Source organism: Zerene cesonia, chromosome 6 (genome assembly GCF_012273895.1).
Source record: "Zerene cesonia ecotype Mississippi chromosome 6, Zerene_cesonia_1.1, whole genome shotgun sequence".
In the NCBI taxonomy this organism is placed as follows: Eukaryota; Metazoa; Arthropoda; class Insecta; order Lepidoptera; family Pieridae; genus Zerene; species Zerene cesonia.
Window position 1 is genome coordinate 6,201,334 of NC_052107.1, and position 20,584 is coordinate 6,221,917.

At 33.4% G+C, this 20,584-nt stretch overlaps 2 protein-coding genes across 3 annotated transcripts in view; one reads left to right on the plus strand and one right to left on the minus strand.

Annotated features, from left to right (window-relative positions):
• The window catches only part of LOC119840625 (uncharacterized threonine-rich GPI-anchored glycoprotein PJ4664.02), a 50,297-nt gene extending 33,940 nt beyond the window's left edge, over positions 1-16,357 (plus strand). Inside the window, exons 2-8 of one of the 2 annotated variants that reach the window (XM_038367314.1) lie at positions 7,471-7,561; positions 7,864-8,038; positions 8,424-8,626; positions 9,204-9,407; positions 9,874-12,437; positions 13,922-13,975; positions 14,615-16,357. In XM_038367314.1, coding sequence (XP_038223242.1) covers positions 7,471-7,561; positions 7,864-8,038; positions 8,424-8,626; positions 9,204-9,407; positions 9,874-12,437; positions 13,922-13,975; positions 14,615-16,137 — 4,814 coding nt within the window. In that variant the 3' untranslated portion in view covers positions 16,138-16,357. The remainder of the gene's footprint in view (positions 1-7,470; positions 7,562-7,863; positions 8,039-8,423; positions 8,627-9,203; positions 9,408-9,873; positions 12,438-13,921; positions 13,976-14,614) is intronic. The other variant, XM_038367315.1, reaches the window with a different exon arrangement.
• Positions 16,358-18,864: 2,507 nt separating this feature from the next.
• LOC119840511 (U1 small nuclear ribonucleoprotein C) lies at positions 18,865-19,738 on the minus strand. The gene has a single exon (XM_038367152.1). It carries the CDS (start codon positions 19,655-19,657, stop codon positions 19,163-19,165), a length of 495 nt encoding a protein of 164 aa, XP_038223080.1. The 5' UTR covers positions 19,658-19,738; the 3' UTR covers positions 18,865-19,162.
• Between the last annotated feature and the right edge of the window lie 846 nt (positions 19,739-20,584).

Below are 20,584 nucleotides of genomic sequence, written 5' to 3' on the forward strand. Positions count from 1 at the left end.
CACAATACAATCACACGGAATAATAAAGGTACTTTCAAGTATACGATTATGCATATTTCAATATTATGAAGACTGTAACATGAGAAAGTGCTTTGTAAATTCTAAATAATTATTATTTTTCAAGAATTTAGATAAAGAAATATCCAAGTAATAAATAATTTTCTATATAAATCACCTGATGTATTCTTCATAAGAAATCGATCGACAATGCTTTTCCACAGCGGCGTGGATAATTGAAAATATGCAATAGAACACTTTTCATTGATGTTCACGGTGACGTGAATGTAACGTAAAATAAGGACAGGCCATTCAATACCACACCGACACCGCAAGCGAGACAATGTAGCGTAAAGCCTCCGGCTGTCCAAACACTCTCTAGTATGCACTCTATGTGAATAATCTTAAGAGCTATAATGTGTAAATCACTAAATGAGATTTGCTGGGATCGAAATGATAATGCCAACCAATATCGAAAGGAAGCTTATTGCCTGGTCATCGGCGTCGTATTTCTGAACGCATATTTTATACAAATATTCTGAATCGGCGTGTGTAAAAGCATTATTCATACTTAATTGGTATTTTGAAAGAGTACGCTTGCGTGACAGCGTTAGCAATTGCGATGGCATCCGATGTCGAATATAAATGGATCAATAATAATTTAACATGGTGATCGTTAGCAAATTCATCACGAAAGGGTTACTTTTGATGCCATGTAACACATGTTCATAATGGACTATTTTATCCTTTATATGGTAAAATTAATAATTTATTTTAATACTTCACTTTTAATGTCATGTATTCGTGAATACAATTAAAGGTACCTATGCGTTTAAATAGATCCGATATATATAGCCATGGCAATTAATTATAATTACATAACGTTTACAATGTATAATTATCCTATTGCACCTGCTGGCTAAGGATAATATAAGGTTACTCATTTTTTATTACTGCAAGCGATGACATGTAAATGAAATGTATATAAATATATCAACAAGATACATTTTATAGTGAGTACCGCAATTATCTGCAAAAGTGAATTGCAGTCGAAACCACGCCTGTCCATTGTGTGCCTGTCTTAAATTTATAATTGGACCCTAACGGGCAGATAAAATCGACAACTAAACGCTTCTGAAACTGTGAAATACCTACAAATAAATAAGGTAGTATATGTTTTATTTACTGTTAAGAGAATCCCAACCTGTGGCTTTTGACTTGTGTTTCAATTATAAATCAAAAACCTATTTTGCGGTTCAGCTGTCTAATAAACGGTAAATTGAAAAAACCGAAAAAGCTTACATCATATAGGAGGAAAATAGAAAGATTTGTCCTCTAAATTAGGCAATTTATAATAATTTATAAATATAACTATTGTTCTGAATTACATTTGCATTTCATGAGCAAGCAATGTAGGTTAGATCATTAAGAAAGGGCCTTTCCGAGTAACATAATAAAACTCATTAATTTCCTCCTTATAAAACAAAAATAAACATGCATATTGATTATAAGTGTATATTAAACTTGCACCTGCCGCTGTCAAGGTGTTTAAATTATAGTATATAATACGCATTATTTATAGTAAATTATAGAGATAATAAGAAACAATCAACGGGAGTAGGTACGTATAAATAAGCATTTCTGTATACTATGATCCACGAGGGTCATGACATTAAAAAAAAGGAATTGAAGACCATTTATTTTAGAATGGTCATTGCGTTCGTATAGAATATAAACGGTAACGGTACAACAAAATGGATATCTGAAAATATTTAAAATTGTTTAATTCAAACAAACGCAACCAAATTTATTTCAATTATTATTATAAATATTCTATTTCCTACTCGCTTAGACATACATGATTCTCAACATTATATATCTTTTTTTTTTGCTTTTCATGAAATATATTTGATTTTTTTTTTCACATAAACACGTATAGCTACCGAGTTCAATACGATAGAATAGTAGATTTGCGTCCCCATATAGATAGATATAGTCTAACAATCAACAGAATATATCTTCATATGACCAATATTTGAATATTTATTGATATAAAACTAATAAAGAAGATGCTGTTATTCGTATCCAATATTTAGAAAATAATATTAGTCGCAACAGTACTGTGCATAAACCGCAAATGAAATTTGCGAGTCGTTCCGGCCATGCCTCCTTTGTTTTGCAAGTTATGGTTGTCATACCATCGTCAGTTTTATGTTATGCGGGCTCTACAATGTTATCGTTAGCGGGTAAATAATGCCGCAGCGAGGCACATTTTATCCTTTTATTACAGTTATAATGAACAAATAGCGGATTTTCTGATAGGTTCACATACAAGGCGTTGTAACTTTTATCTACCCTTATACGAAAGTCCAGTTAATTAGAGGCCATTTAGTTTTTCTTTGGAGTTTTACTGTGAGACGACCTGGAGTGAACTAGAACCGGTAAGCTTCCTGCTATGATCCTTAAATGGACCTATGCGACGTTTGATACGGACAATTTTCTCGATTCAACTTTTTGCCACGCCTTTTGAATGAGGCCGTAAGAAGTGGCTAATCGTTATTGCCTTGACTCTACTGGTCAACGAACTGGCACAATATGCGACTTGCGTTTTGCTACTTTGTGTTACGCTGTGCGCTTTATTTTCATTCGCATATTTTATGTTATCTGAAATATCCAGGGCATTATTATTCGCAACATAAAATACGAATGCGAAATTTGAAGAATCATATGGATTTCAAATATCGATGGATGCATATGACATATAAATTCACAGACTTAGAAGACTGAAAAAAGTGTTAACCAACATATTTTTCTATGTTCAAGACTTTAAGAAAGCAAAATAATAAAAATGCAATAGAGGCAACCAATATAAAATACATTCAAGCTTGAGATTTAATTACTTTGCTCAAAGCCACTTGAGGAGCGCGTCTTTTTGCGCAGCTACATCGTAAATTTTTTAAACGAGTACTGCTGCTCGCTTATTCCCCATATTTTACAGCCCCAACACTTCGTATCCAATAATTAAAACATATATTTGTATCGAAGCACTGCACAGAATAAACTCATGCAAACATCAGAAAATGTTAGCATTACGAGCAATTAAGATTGCTATCATTAAGTGTATTAATCTTATTTGATTGGGAAAGTTGTCGGATAAATCGTGGGTTCCAGGCTCATTTTATGGTTGCCGCTGCGTTAAGTATAAGTTGGCGTCACCTTCCGCTTGGAGCTATTATCGCACTTATCGGTAATATATAGCCTATACATAATCTCTATCAAAGCAAGTGCTTTTCATACGCCTGAATTTACGTATGTGACAGCGTTAGAAAGTACCAAGTGTACTGCGTTGTGACACGCGGTTATAGTAGACGTATGTAGCACACCGTTTCCTTAGCCTTATCTAGGACATCTTGTACTGTTTTTTCATTGTTTTCTTTACTTAAAACCAACGTAATCCATATTATTTCACGCTCAGATAATCTTAGATAATGGCTGATACCATGTTGACACAATCCAGTAAAACAAGTTTTAAGGTGCGGAATAATTATAAATAGCAATTACGTCCAGTTGTCTTGTCATCGGTTTAAACTATTTATTAATTTCTAAATACCAAGGCGTCCAACTATAGTAATTTAAAATGCACTGTATCTGCACCAACGACATGCAATAACAAAAACATGATACAAAATACATACATTTCATATGATAGACAAAAATAAAATCATCGCTCGTTCCATTTTGCATCTAATATCCTTAGTCAGTTAAAATACTTGGTCGTAATCATATTTCACAACACGACAGATAATGCTTTAACTATGTCACTATCGATATGAATATCAATCAATATTATTTGCTCGTAATATTTTGTACCACGTACAATGGCATTATCGTTATGATAATGCCTCATATTACATTACAATTTACATGCTTAGCTCTTCTGATCCTATACGGTAAGATTTTTCGTATAAAGTAACACAAGCTACAACAGACATATAGAAAAACAACAATGAACTTTGCAATAACTTTATATAAATAATCTTTTAATTTCAAACACCTGATAGTCACCTTCTTAGTAATATATTTTTTATGCCAACTTTCGTTTCCGTTGTTCGAATTTTTCAAACTGAAGATTTTAACTCTGCAATAAAAAAGTTCGGGTTTTAAAGAATGATATAGAGCGAGTATTTTAAACGTTCAAGCACTTTTCTAAGGTTTTCCAATAAGAAAAGGGACTTCGGGAAATGTAAAATATATTGATAGGGTAGCAACCTACCGGGTCGGACCCTTTCATCCCAAGGCTATGTACAAGTGATAACTCTCACACATATGTGACCGACCATAATCGCACAAAACCCGGCTTCTCTACCCTTTTGACAATAGCCTCCAGCATTCTGCGGTTAACGATATCCTATTTCGGAGAAAAAAGACAAAACTCTTTATTATTTTTATAAATCGCATGGTCATGACCGGAAAAGATTAAGTTCATATGTAGTCGGTACAATAAGACAAAATGAAAAGTCTTAATAAAATCTACAGAAATATTTTTCATATATTGCTTTGACTTTACCTACAGTATTGGTAGGTTAGGTACACTTCTAAATTCATTTATGTAAATAATATAAGCACAAAATAGATAGAGTGATATTAGAAACAACCTAATTGAACCCTGGCTCCTTCATTAGAAATGTTGTATCTTCTCTATATATCCTTCCATTTTGAAGAACACTGTTCCTGTAGACAATATACTTTACAAGGTTGTAACAATAATAATTGAATATTCTAACGCCATCCTGTAGTCATCCATTTCTTTAAATATCTCAGGATTTCCCTTGAAAGATTCTTCAGACATTAGTACTGTAATTCCCAGACGATCCCAAAATATATATCACTGAGACGAATGACTCACTAGAAATATACATGCATTCAATGATGTCACATACGTTGCATTTATTGCGTGGAGATTCTTTCCGTTCTTTACGAATATTTTGTAAAGGATGCCCCATATTTGTTATTAATCAACTTTATATTTAAGTAAATAGATGAAAATGAAATATTCTTGAGAATTAACACAAAATTAAATAAAAATAAATGTTTAATGACGTATTTAATGAATTATATTTATATGTTTGTCATGAGTGAGTCAATATGTAACATAATTAAGAAATCCTCTAAAAAGTACTTTATTTCAAAATAATATGTCCTTTATTTTTTTACTAGTTGTCTAATGTCTAAAGTACAGTATTACCTGAACTCAGCACGGCCGATTGGTAATCAGTTTCGAGTTTTACACGACACACATGATTTCACTAATCCATGTAATGCAATATCCAGTAGGTACGTATAAAGGCTTCATACTGTTATTTAAAAGTTGCCGACACCCTATCTCCATGTATATTTAATGCTTCCTTAGAAGCCAACGAGATTGTTAAGCTTTAATTCGACTACAATCTTATATATCTTGTGGTTTATACTTATTACTTGTATGGTTTTCTTATTCTTGTACGAAATAAAAATTTTATAACAATTCAAACCATCGATCTAGAAGAAACATTCAAAAGTTCTATTCAGCAATCGTTATCCATATTATTTCCACATTCCTTTGCCTTGTGCATCCCAAACAAGTTTTCGCAGTTCTACTTTCTGATAATATTGTGGTGTCCTTGCGAGGCTTGCGTCGTGATCAAAAGGGACCTTCATGTCTGCCATAAGTAAATACTTTCTCCGAGTTATGCCATTATATTGATTTACAATATCGTATCTCATAAACATGGACCTGTTTTCGCAGACCATTGTTTTTCTAAAATAAAAATTTCCTTGATGAGTAGATTAATTAGTTTTGATTGATAATTAAAACTGGTCTGAAATTAAAGAATAGATCAGATAAAAGGTTTTGTTAAGTAAATTAAGATGAGTTATTTTTGTTCTGTCGGAAAAATATATCTAGGCTTTCACCAGGGAAAAATATAATGAAAATAAATAATACTAGCGTATAGTGTACTTACTTGTAGCAATTCCATGGAAGCCAATAATATTCATTATATATACGTAATGGTTACTATGTCATCAGTTGATAAGCATATCAATGCCTATAACAATAAAAAAAATGCTGGAGGTATGCCTCCCACGTCGTCCTGATTTCTGATCTAGCGATGGCCAAGGCCACTTCACAATACCTTTGGCTCACTTATTTCTTATTGCGATCCAATACTATTCAATCTTACTATCTGTTTTATATAGAACTAGTTTCCGTGGCCGGTCCCTTCGCGCAAGCTGACGGGAATTCAATAAGCAATTTTACTATGCCTTGTTTTGAACTAAACAATATTCAGGATGGATATAGCAAAAAAAAATCCAGTTGCTTTGATCGTATTCGTTACGGTCAATATTTGTTTGTAGTGAATTCTAAGTTTTTAAAAATATTTGAAATACAGACTTCTTTTCACTTCCATTATTGCATATTTCTAAAAAGAGTTTTAATTTAGAAATTAAAAACTTTTTAACGGATTTTAAACGCGATTTATTCATTATATTATTAACCCGACGTTTCGACACAACAAACAAGAAAATACAAGAGTTTTAATTAATTATTATGTAGTATTGAAATTATAGATACTAATTATGTACTTATAATGATTAATACATTGCGAAGTAGGCTTCGTCAATACGTAAACCCTTAGTTGATATTAATTAACCAATCGATGCATTTCCGTATGTTTCCAGTAAAAATAAATATTTAAGTATTCTCTTCAACTGCAATCGGAATCTAATAGTCTGGACTAAGTTGGACGACACAAACGCTATGTCGCGTTGAAAATTTATGCGCTTCTCTACGACTGCGTTGGAATGCCGATTGTACTGTTGTGCTCGTACCAGACTCAAATACTAGCATTTTATTAAATTATATAACTAAATTTCTTAATTTTTGACTTGTTAACCTAATCTCTAGCAATGACCGCGCCTGTATTATGTAATTTTTAACTGCCACGTGTTGATATCAAATTCTATTGTGTCTGTGTATAAAAAACTGACACAACCTCTAGATTTTAATACGACATTGTAAAAAATAATTGTCTATATTATTGCGGGTAAATATTGTAATATAAGCATGATTACGTACTAATTATCCCTGGAAATATGATATTGCTAAATAATATTCTGAAGAACGTCTATCTTCATCCTAATAACCAGCAAATTGAACCTGTAATTTGTGTTCGTTATTCGGAATTCGAAATACATTCAGTCACGAAACGGACCAAAGCGGAACTTCGATCACGTTCGTCTTAAGGCACCAAAAACTTTCATCTTTGTACACTTTTTTTCTTACTGTCTCACTACAAATAGCTTACAGAATTACTAGATGATAAATACTCTAATTAATCCAAAGTGCCACATACAGCTCTGCAAGCAAACATAAGATCAATAAAAACGTCGATGCACTTTACAATGATGTTTAAATTTTATGTCTTGTTTCAGCGGAGGGAAGCCTGTCTGACTTTGCAGTACGCAAAGTCCACTACACGGCTAATAACCCTCTCAAAAAAGATCTTTTTACACCGGACACGAGGTAAATAATAAATTATTTAATGGCAAAGAGCCCTAATGTTTGCAAAAAATAAATAACTCAGATTTTTGTTGTTAATTAGTTAATCAATTGTAAAAAATGTAATAATAAATTATATTGGAATACATATGTTCGCTCAGCAAACGCTAGAACTATAAGTCTCATTGTGGTACATTGTAAATTACTTTACCTACATAGAGTTACGAGTTTTGATAACCTGATTTCCTAGTGTTTTATTGTTTTAGAATCTATAAAACTCTTAGCGCCTAAGAATTTTATAACAATATACGTAATACAAATTCCAGGCCTACAAGCTTACGCAAGTTGTACGAAAAGGCAACTACCGACCGACTTTCGGCGTCGATTCTCGATCAACTCAGGAAAGATTCGCAGTATTCACCGTTCTTACTATGTACACCCGTACTGAGTACAAAAAGAAGACGTGTCTATCCTAAAGTCGATGAGATCGAAACTCGTATTGTAAGTATACATATTAATTAATATTTTGAATGACATGAACTGAAAAAAATAATGTTGGTAAAAAAGATATTTTAAGCATAACAATACAGATTCGATTAATATTTGTTGAAATTGCATATATCTTAATATAATTATCGGCGGAAATAAACAAAAAAGGGGCAATACGTGAATTAAACGAAAAAAGCTATTGTATACTTAAAATATTTGACTACATTGTTCTTCATTAGATTTTTGTTCAATTTTAATACTGTGGAACGAACGAATTAAATTACAGGTACATCTACTCCGCATAATGTAATCCTTTCTATTAATCGTCATTAGATATCCTTAATAATAAGAAAATGAACCTCATAATAGTTATAATATCGAATAAAATTCCGTACAGCCGTCAGTAGTTGAGCAGCTTCGGAAATGGACTTCACGCGAAGCAGTGGGCGACGTGACGGCGCTGCCGGATGCGTCTATGAGAATCGTGAGCGGCGTCACATTGACGCCAGATGAACTCTCGGAGTGCGGCTCTGGGGACGAAGAGCCGATAGACCACCGGCTGCCGAGCCCTGAAGAACAGTTGCGCGTTATTGCTTCAAAGTAAGTGCATCAATGCTAAAGTACGCTATGAATGTTCATAGAAAACTTATGTTTATATTTTTAAAATAACGATTTACTTACAATGTAACTATTTCATAAATACGATCCATATTTCTCAGCTATACCTGTAACCTGATTATCTACTTAAAGATCTTTCGCTGTATTAATTAAAAAAAGAATATATAACTATTACCTCATATCTCTTGACTGAATAAAACGATTTTTATGATTTTTTTTAAAGCTGGTGCCACCCTGTTGTCCTATTTAAATACGGTCTAGTTCTTACAGTTTTGAGACGGCTTTTTGTTTGAATTATTATTATGTATGACATCGGAAGGCAATCAGCATACGCAAAAGGAAAAGAGCCTTGTCACATGATTCCAACAAATATTTACAATAAAATACGAAAAAGCATGAAGGATGGATTTTACAGTCTGAAGTTGTCATTGTGTACTTTTCATCTTTTCGTTTCCATAAATAGTTGTTATTAGATACATGTCGTTAAGTATTTACAACCTTTGTACGCCTTCGATTTTTCTATTAGGTTAATAATAAATTTCATACCTACTTCTTCCAGATTCCCGCCCGAACTTGTGGCTATAGATACGTCCGGGAAATTCTTCGATAGAATGTGTTCTTCCAGAAAATCACTTCACGTGGAAATAAGTACTGGTGAGACGGACACGGTAAAACGGCGGACTCGCACCAGAAAACCACGGGGTAAAAGACGAAACACCATTTCGGGCACTGATCAAAAAGAGCTTAGAGAGGCTATTGCTGGGTAAGCTTTTAGTCTGCACAATCTAGAAGGTTATATTATCTACACCATATATTCTTAAATATACTGAGTATTATATTCGAAGAACGACGGTAGATAATATAATTTTAGTTGAATCTAATACGTAATTTTAAAGCACAGTATCGTGTGGAAAGCTTTTAATTTTAAACTTGAGCACCTTTTTAACCTGTCAATAATACTATTCGTGCTTTTGTGAATACATAATTTTTTGTTTATGGTTGTCGTTGCCCACTTGTCATTAATGTTTAACAAATTAAAATACATCACATTTAAAAATTGTGAATTTATAACTGCAGAAGTGTCAAAATCATTAGAATTATAATCAATTGGAATTATTAATCTTTAAAGAATTCAGCTGTTACAAGACTAAGCGGAGTGCTTTAAAGATTTTTCTCATAAATTGCCTTTAGCGTGTGACTAATGCTTTGCTTGGTTTGTTTTATCATAGTGATACACCAAACGCTGAGGCTTCTGAAGATGTTGAAGATAGCATTGTAATAAGATCACGATCAAGCGATCTACTTAAGAAAAGTCCTATAGACACGATTATAAAGAAAGGTCATTTCAATAGCTTGAAGCAATGGGGGAAGAATAGACTAAAAATGATCGGAAGGTCTCCAAGTGCCAGTAGAGAAAATTTCAGAGAATCATCTAAAAACGAGAAGAGCAGAGAATCTATGTCTCCACAAGCAACTGAAGATGTACATGAAACAACAGTCACATTGCGAAAGAAACGTTCTAATGAGGAGGACCGAAGAACGCATCAACGATGCGCATCTTATTCATCATCTGAAAAGAGTATCGGTGTACCCACTAATGTACCACCAACAGCCACTATTAATAGTGGAGTTAAATTAAGAGGTACATCTACTCAGCGTAGATTAAGGCGAACAAGTGTTAATAAAGAAGAACCTCACTCGTCAAGTGGAAACTGGTCTGCAAGTTCTGAATCAGGTCGAACTAGTATAGGATCTGAAATAACCACTACAACCGTTCCACCAAAAAGCTCAACTTCCGCGGCAACGTCCAATAACTCACTTAATTTTCACCACGGTCCACCTAGCTCTATTATTAGTAGAAGAAGATTTCTCAACACTTCAGGTTCTGGTAGTGTCACTAGCGAAGGCACTCTTACCCCTGATATTATTCACGATTTACATGAAGACCTTGAAACTAGCTCAGAATTCTCTTGTGATACCGAAGGTTATTATACATCTTTCCATATGGATTCTGGACTTAAAACACTTAAAGAGGAAGAAATATCCCCGAGTACTCCTTTACATACATCAACTGCTTTATCTTCTACCTCTTCCAATAGCCAAAACCTAACAGCCGAAAATGAATATGAATTATTTGGTAAAGGCTCAACAAGCACTACAACAAGTTCGGCTGGAACGGTGTGCACGACGTTAATGGCAGCTGGAAGTGATAGATCGTTAGCGATAGGTCCAACAGTACCTGAGCGTAAAAGTTCATTAACTAAAATAAATCGTAATAGAGGCAATAACATCCATAGTGCGAATGCCAGTTTAGATAGAGGTTCTAACTTTAGTAAGTCACCTTACAGCAGTCTGCGTTACAATGCAATGCGGTCATATGCAGATAAACATATTTATAATCAATCGTCGCCAGAAATTAATGCTGTCTCTAATAATTCAATGCCTATTACAAGAAGTATGGGAAATCACCGTGAGATAACCGCAGTTGCAGAAGTACATACAGAAACTGAAATAGAATGTGCAAAAAAGAGTACAGGAACTAGTTCTCCGGATTCTGGTCACAATACTTCAAGCTCTCCAATTGAAGATTCTGTATCAAGTGCTCATGGTAAAAATAGCCTTTCTGAGCAAGATTACTCTGAATCGTCTGATCTTGAAGGTACTGATAGAATAGAACGAATTAGGTATAAAACTACTATTAACAGTTCGAGAATTCCATCAATGTGTGTCATTACTCCAACAAATTCAGACGATGAGAGCGATGTAAACCATAAAGATTCAAACAAACATCGACATAATGAAAACCCTAATGAACACCCAAACAAATTCCAAAATCGACCTAAATTAGATTTACCTTCGACTGAAAAACAATCAAATACTAAAACTAATGATACGGTTAAAAATAACAAACCACAAAGCCATCTTAAATCATCATTGCAACCGTTCAACAGTTTTATGTGTAAGCTAAAAGGTGTTTTACCACATAAATTATCAAATAAAAAGTCACCAATCATGAAAGACGAAGAAAATAATTTTGAAGACTTCCTAGATACCGGAGATTATGTTACAATAGCTGATGTCAAAAATAATAACCAGAAAATATGTCTGAACAGAGGGAGCTATGCAAATAATGATATAATCGGAAAAAATCTCCAGTCGGTATTGTCTGGAAAACCAGAAACTGAATATGTTTCTTTAAATGAGCTCCCTAATTGTTTAAGCGGAAGCAAAGACTATTTAGATCACGGTTTAGAAGAAAAACAATTAGCCGCTATGGAAGAAATGCAAAAAAGGGGCGCCAAAGTAACTTTAGATTCACAGGGGAAAGTCATCTTCTCATCAGATACGTTAAAAAGAAGAAAAGGAGCACATACAACTTTTGAGCCAGGTCCATTTGTACAAGAAATATCACCTACAACGACAGTTATTAAACGCGAAAACGCGGATGTTATTACAGTAACAGATGAAATAGATTTTCCTTATGAACCACCTTCTCCATCTAGCAAACCTACGTCACCCCAATTAGGAAAGATGATTATTAAAGCTCCTCTACAACCACATGGAGCTGTTACAACAGAATTTATAACTCTACCACCACCAAAGCCAAGTACTATAATCACCGCTACCCCAGTAACAGAAACGCCAACTCTTGCCAATAACCCTCCTATTACCGTTTCGACGAAAAATTCAAACTTGCCAAGAATTGTTGAAGCTATCACAAGAACAGGAGCATATGTAAACATACACGATGCAGAGGGTGTCGGCTTATCACCAACGAAAGATGATGCAACAGGTAAGAATAAATATTCAGATTTATCGATCGATAATGTGTGTCATGATTTAGGAAACATTGAACGATCCCCCAGTATTGGGGAAGATATTACTCCATTCGTTCCTAACTTTCAAACCCCTATGATAAAATCAAAATGTGACAATGATTTCAATAAATTAGGCAGTAAAAAAGTAGCAGAAGTAATGAGATTATTTACAAATAAGAGCAATGATGAAATATTTGAAAGCTCAAAATCAAATAGCAAAATAAAACGTAGTGATAGTTACAAATTAGCAAATTCGCCCTTGATGCCACTTAAGAAACTTTTAAAACTAGATAGTTTTAGTGTGAATGCCAAAAAAGTGAACTCATTAGAACTGATTCAAGCTGAAATTACCGCTGATTTGCTACGTGAGCAAATAAATTATCCAATAACAGTTTCTCCAAAACCAAGCCATAAATATGTATTTGATGGTCTTAATATATGTGAATGTAATGTTGAAAAGACATGTATTGATAACAATAATTTCGAAAAAGAATTGACGGCACTTACTTTCAGCCCTATGACAACTCCCATGCCTAAGAGACATTCTATGACTTTGGTTTCTGAGAATAGAGACAGCGCCTTAGATATGTTAACAGCTATATTAGACTCTGATCCTGATAATATTTGTGTTTTGCACTCTCCGCCCGCTTGTCCGTTATCACCTAGTAAAGTGACTCTGCCCATCGATTCATCTTCACACAGAGCACGAATATTGTCACTATCAGAATCTGACTATGGTACAGAGATATGGTAAAATTTAGGTGGTGAACATTCATCAGTTACCTGCCTTAAAGTACGCTTACTATATATGAATAAAGTAAAACAATTTTGTTTCTTTTTCATAGTTAATATATTAGAATAGGTAAAATAAATTGATCCGTCCTAGTGATAAATATTTAATTCGTCTTCCTTGCCATGTGTATTTGTTAATTTTGTGGTTATTAGAGTTTAATAAGAAAATGTTTTTGAAATGAGAGTTTAAGATAAAGATTTATAACTAAAATAAAATATTGCATGGCGCCCTTCGCCGTAATATGCCCAGCTTATGTGTTCTTACGTATGTTTGTAAGTGCATGGTGTGATATTCTGTATGTTTGTGTTTTGTAAATAATTAATGTTTTAATAGAAAATATATTAATAATTGCACTTTTCATTTATTTTCACTCCTTCTATCACCCTCACCGCATTCATAATCACATGCACAACGCTTTTGAAGGTCTATTAATAGAGTATAATTAATAAGGTGAAAAATGTTTTTAATATTTTTATAAATTTTGAGTAAATTAATAAGTAAATAAAACTGTAAATAACACAATGCAACCAAAACCTAGACAAATTCCAACACTTAACATAACTAATTAAAATACTATAATATTATACACCCTAGAAAAAGGATGTTTTCAGTCAGAAAATTGTAATTTTTTTCCCAAAATGATCTAAAAACATCGCTTTTGCACAGACGACAGGACCGCTTCAAATGGTTTCCATTTTAACATCGAGTCGATCTTCGAAGGTAAAGATTTTGTTGCTTTTTGGCATGCATTAATTTATTGGCTCATCGGTGAATTATGGCTTCTGGACTAACTGTACTTGAATTTCCTTATTATTACAAATAAATCGAATTTTATATATAACACCTAACACCTATTATAATTAACATACATTCTATCAATAAATTTTATTTCAAAAAGTATTATCTAGAATAAGAATAAAATACCATGCACTTGTAAAGCGCTACTGTGTATAGTCTCTAATTTTTTTGAAATTAACTTGCAATTGTAAAAACAATGTTTAGTTATCACTAGACATTAGAAAACTTTTTATTACACAATATTATGTTTAAGTTATGTATTAGAAACAAATGATTATTCACGTTATTAATATGCAATATGTTGTATGGGATATGTTATTAAAGTAAGAAAGATTTTTTTATGATTTATCTAACGTAGATAGAAACGACTTAAAAATTGTAATGCACTGCATTGTACAGCAAGCTTGGCCTCTGGCGTTATATTGTACGTATCTATATTGTATTTTTGCAAGCTTATAAAAGTAACAAGTATGAAATAAGAAAAACTAAACGTAGAATTAATGAGTAATATCACTACATAATTGTTTAATAAATAAATAAATAAAATGTTTATATTTTCAGACTATCTACATTCCAATGCTGACAAAACTTTGCTCAACGGACAAGAAAACACCATGAAAAATAGTGGGCCAAAAATAGATATTAATTCGCCTCCCAATACTCGTCAACATAATAACATTGCTAATATAAATGGGAGATATGGTAGAAGAAATAATTATGATACCGAGAACTCAAATCCTAAATTTTGGACTCTTCCAAAACGAAACACAACGGAGCAGCAAAACTCGCAGGCTGATTTCTTGTACACAAATACCCTACAACTCCCTAAAATTTCCAAAGATTCCGCGATAAAAGCAGAATTGAAAACTAAAAATAATTCTGAAATAATACATGATCAGTCAATAAGGATATCGCCAATAGATCCTCGAACATCTACAACCTTCAAATCGTCAACTCCAACTACAAAAGAAAATGTTGTTGATTTAACATCTAAACTCATGTCGCCCATAAAATCGACTATGACTAATGAAGAGCTATACGCTGTAATACACAAAAGTAAAAAAAAATTAAATATAAAGGAAGTACCTGATCGAGTTGATTCACCTGCACTTTCTACAGTGAGTTTATCGCCAGTTAGTTCCGAGACATCCTTATATAGCAAAACTTCGCAACGACATCCAGAAACTGGGTATTTAGGTGAACCAAAAAGTAGAATGTCATGGTCTCCTGCCGACAAATATAGTGCACTTCCCAATACATTTGGGATTCAAAAACAAGAAACCACATGCGCCGATCGATTTGGGCCAATACAACAAACTTCAAGATTAGATTTTAAAAAGCTTTTGTTACAACATAGCGTTAAATTAAACACATTAAGCCCTCAAAACAAGTCCAATAAGTTATCAGCAGTAGAGCAGTTAAAAATATCAAAAGAAAAAATCCAAGCACCCGTTACTCCGCCTGGGCATAGATCACAGATTAATATTCTTGATCTCAGTTCTTCTCCAAAAATTTACGCGCAGAGGAAAATAATAAAATCTAGTAATCAACCCTTATCGCCTGGGAGAACCAATGCTTTGTTAAAGGATCATAAAAACACTCCAAAAATACTGCTTTCACCAAAATCACAGTGGAGATTTTCAAGTCCAAGATCTGACGTTTTATCTACACCTATACCAGAGGCACACAATGAAGATGAAAATAATTCAAACAGTTCTGGTGAAAAACGCGATACTTCTCCTATCAACCCACCGTCTAAAACAGTTCCTATAGTTACTAATCAACATTTTGGCGCGCGTAGAAATCTAATTCCCATAAGTGAGCCATCCAGCCAGAATTCAGAAATAGCCATTACTGACACAGTTAACCAAGGTGTGTTTCCGTTGGCGAGTGAATATACAATGTCACAAGGACTATCTCGATCAGAAATTTTACAGGCAAAGAGAGCAGAATTTTTCAACTCGTCTCCAAAATTATCTCCCCCAGCGTTAACATCTTTTATGAGACCTGAACACATACCGAGAAGCAAAGCTTCGCCAGAAAGAGGAAAAACGTCACCAACTACATTAGAGACAGCTTTATGATATTGATATTAGTGACAAGAAATTTAAGAGGTGCTCTGAAAATGTGTAAATATCACAGGAAATTTCAAAGAAGCTTTAATCTAGTCTCTTCTCGCTAATAAGTGACATTTAGGCTGGCACTTCCAGTTATTAATATTAGCCGAGTGTTAAGTATACTTGTACGAGTACACAGTGAAGTTAAGTTAAAATGTTTCTCGGTAATTGTATGCTCTATTGGGGCCAATCATAATTCGCTATTATAATTTATGATACTAGTGTATAATATTCCAAGCATACAAATTAGTATTTAAGTATTTATTGAGGAGTAGTGTTTTCAATTTTTGAGTTTTTAAGTTATTACGAAAACGATTTTAATAAAAGTGTTGAATAATAAAAAAATCGTTTTATTTCCTAATATTTCACGAAAACTCCGAAATAAGTTTCTCTCCTTTTCGTCGAAAAGGATTCTTAATGATGACGACCAGCAAAATACATTCTACAATAGAAATATTCATTTATTTATTTTTAAAAGAGCTCTACAATAAAAAACTAATCCTCGATCTATGGTTGCCTCGAAGAGATCGCTATCTTTGCGATAAGGCCGCCTATTTGTGCGTAATTGTGTCGAGTGTTTGTGTCCTTTTTGTATTTGTTCTTTTGTATTGGTGCAAATAAAGATTTATTTATCTACATATCTATCTATCAATCTAAAGAGGAGGAATTTGTATTTTTGTATGTAACGAATAAACTCAAAAGCTGTTAGATCGATTTCTAAAATTCTTTGCCATTAGAAAGCTATCCTCATTGAATAGCACTCAATCTCGGGTTAACTAGTTTATTACAACCTCATTGTTAAAGTGATTTTTGTTTATGGGTTAAGGTTAACATTATCAATAGTTTTGACACAACACTTGAATGACACTAAAATACAAGATTTAAAATTTTACCAAGTCAACCGACGTATTCAAACTGTTAATATAAACACATGAAGGGAGACGATCGTACCAGCACTGATATTTTCATGAGCGTTGAAGGTTGCTCATTAAAAATAAGGATATTGACGTTAGTTATAAACACGGGAAATCTAATAAACGAGAGAGCTACTCCCACATTGACCATGTCCCATGCACTTATAGCACCATCAGCTATTATGGTTACCTATATTGTTATATCTATTTTTATACTAGGATCTCTACGACAAGCGTACGCCTCTTGGTTTTTCCATATTTATGCGTTAGTTTCTTGTTGTGTTGTCCAAATTTCGCTATCATTCACAGTGTTTAAAGAATTAAAAGGGTCAGGAATTACTGACAAACAACCTGCTCTTGCTCTAAACGGTGTTCTGCCCATGATAAATACAGTATTACTTATCGTCGACCTTATTACATTTACATTTTCAAGCCGTGAAGAAATTTTACCATCACCTTCTTTGCAGTCTACAAGAAGGTCTAGTTCATAAACTCAACATGTGTCTATACAGACCGAATTCAATGTTATAGTGTGACATATATTTTTATCAATTTATATTTGACATATTTTAAGTGTGCGTTTATTTGTATACCTACTTATATATTGCATTGTAATTTTTAAATATATACATCTCCATAACCTATTCTTTCAATTTTAATGTGCTTCAATTATGATATTGGTGAAGTATTCTGAACCACTCTCCCATTTTATAGGAAATATAATTTAATTTTATGAAATTTTACAAAAATATCGCAAACCTTCCAACCGGCCAAGCGGCGACCGACAAAAATTTCGGTGCAGAATTCTTGGGCACAAAGCGGACTATAATCATTTTCTTAGCTTCAAATTAATTTTTAAGATTAATGCAAAGAGCTGAACTATTTTTTTCTTGCTTTTCCTAAACGCAACTATATATTGACAATCAACACACTGTGGATGATGCAGAAAGTCCAGTTATCCTTACCAATATTTAGTAGGTACCTGCTACTTCAAGTTACTACAAGTTGAACTTGAAGTACTTATAAATAATGCTACATAATATGCACGCAAAGGTATCAATCCTACATTTATCTTCCACTGTCATGGTTTGTATCCAAATGGTAGATCCATTTGCTTTTGCCCGCGGCTTCGCACTGGTTAAATTTCGAGGAGTTTAATAGATCCTCTATCCATTAAAAAACCCCCATGAAAATTTGTTGTATAGTTTTCAAGATTTAAGCATACAGACAGACAGAGAAAGCGACTTTGTTTTATGCTATGTAGTGATGACCGCTTTACGGTATTCAACCCAGTAGTGCTGGAATGAAATGGACTGGGCTGACGACATAGTCAGTCTTTAAATTTGCAAATTGCATTCTGTCACATATTTTTTCTCAAAGCTGATTAGCTCAATGATTTATTTTTATAATCTTTTGATTCATTTAACCATGAATTTTATTGGTATTTTTTTGGTTAACTTTTCATTGTTAAATCCTGTAAATACAATTCAAGTATAAATCGGCAGAAATAAACAGCACATATTTTTAATAAATAATTATTGTTCTGTCAGCACTGGAATAATCATCATGACTCCATCCATTAGCACTGCATTCAAAAGTTGATAAATAAATAGATATTTTACTATCCATAAAATGAATACAGATGTAGATTCTCAATTCAAAATCAATATTTCCATTCCAATATAGAAAACATTTTACAAAATTACAAATTGCACTTATATTGCTGTGTTGATACATTATGAGGATAATAGACAAGGGATATGTTAAAAAAAGCAACATTCATTGAAAAAATTATTCTATTTGAATTCATAGAATCAAGATTTGTTTCGCTGATTAGAAAACACTTTTTATGTTGATGTTCTTACATAAGTACATGAAATGACCATTTAATTTGAAAAATTTACTACTGATAAAAAAAATTAATAATTAATTAGTCTTTTAACAGCTAATTTTGAATTTAAATAGCAAAAACATGTTTGTAAGTATTATACATTTACAGTAATTTACAAATATTTAATCACATCACTTCCCTATCAGTTCTTCTATTACAATAATTCTAAACACAATAAATTTGTCCACTATTTGTTCATTGGTGGTCCATTCATCATAGGAGGTCGCATTTGTCCCATAGGACCCATAGGTCCCATGTGGCCCATCAGAGGTCCCATCATAGGTGGACGCATGCCCATCATTGGCGGCATAGGCCCATGTGGACCCATCATCATAGGAGGAGCCATGGGCCCTCCTGGACCCATGGAAGGTGGTGGAATCATTCCAGGCGGCCCACCAGGTGCAGGAACTGGTTGCCTGGGCCCTCCAGGTCCCATTACTGATGGATCCCAAGGTGGTGGTATTGCTGCACCTTTACCACCAAATGGATTTTGTGCTATTTTGCCAGCTTTGAAGGCCGCCGTAGTAGCATCAATTAAATGCTGCGCTTGTTCCTCCATCCATTTTTGATAGTAAAACTTAACGTTATCTTTATGCTTACGCCCTGTACAGTGTGTTTTTCGAACACTAGGCGAATCGTGTGTTAAATAAGTATCGCAATAATCACAATAATACTTCGGCATTTTTAAAAATTACAAATTTATTTCACCACATAAACAACGCACGCTATAAATATAAAACTGCTTCTTTGACAACGACATTGAGTACTCGGTAGACGGTAGTCATGCTCATGACAATTGACAATTGACAACTATTGTGCATAATGTTGCCATATGCCAACTTATTAAATCCTACCGATTCGCTAAAAATATTATATAAGATCTAATATATAAAATTCTCGTGTCACACTTCGTTGCAAAACTCCTCCGAAACCGCTGGACCGATTCTTATGAAATTTTGAGTGCATATTGTGTATGTGTGAGAATCGGCCAACATCTATTTTTCATACCCCTAAAGGATAAGAGTAAGGCAAAACAGCGTTTTCCGGGTCAGCTAGTATATACTAAATATCGTAGACGCACAGGTTTATTAGAAACTGAATCATATACAAGTCTAATTAGAAAGGCTTTTAGGAAGGCGTAATTGCATTTAGTTACTTGAAATAGCTTACTAAAATACTTATACTTCACTTTTATAAACAACCCAATAATAATCAGAAATAATTATCGTCGACAGGGTTTAGGTAAATATAGAATTGAATTTTAAATATTAATACGCATTTTTCTTTATCGCCGAGTTCTTTTTTTTTTCTTTCTATGATAGTATTTTGCTTTTGTATAAATGATGTCACAAGACTTATAAAAATGTAAAAAGATTTTAGCCTATTTGTAGCTTTCATCCATTTGAGTTTGAGTACGTAAACTTACTCATGTGATCAGAAACTGTTAATTTCTAAATTTCTGAATTCAAAAACTAAATTCAGTGTAGCGCATTACAAATCGCGTCTACGGACTTTCATGACGCACGCTCTAGTGAATTGGCAATAGCCATTAGCCAATTCTCATTTGCACTACAAACTATAAATTATCATTAATACACATTATGTTTGA

What these genes read in the sequence shown, in the direction of transcription:
- LOC119840511 (XM_038367152.1), bottom strand. Translation starts at nt 19,657, where the DNA reads ATGCCGAAGTATTATTGTGATTATTGCGATACTTATTTAACACACGAT.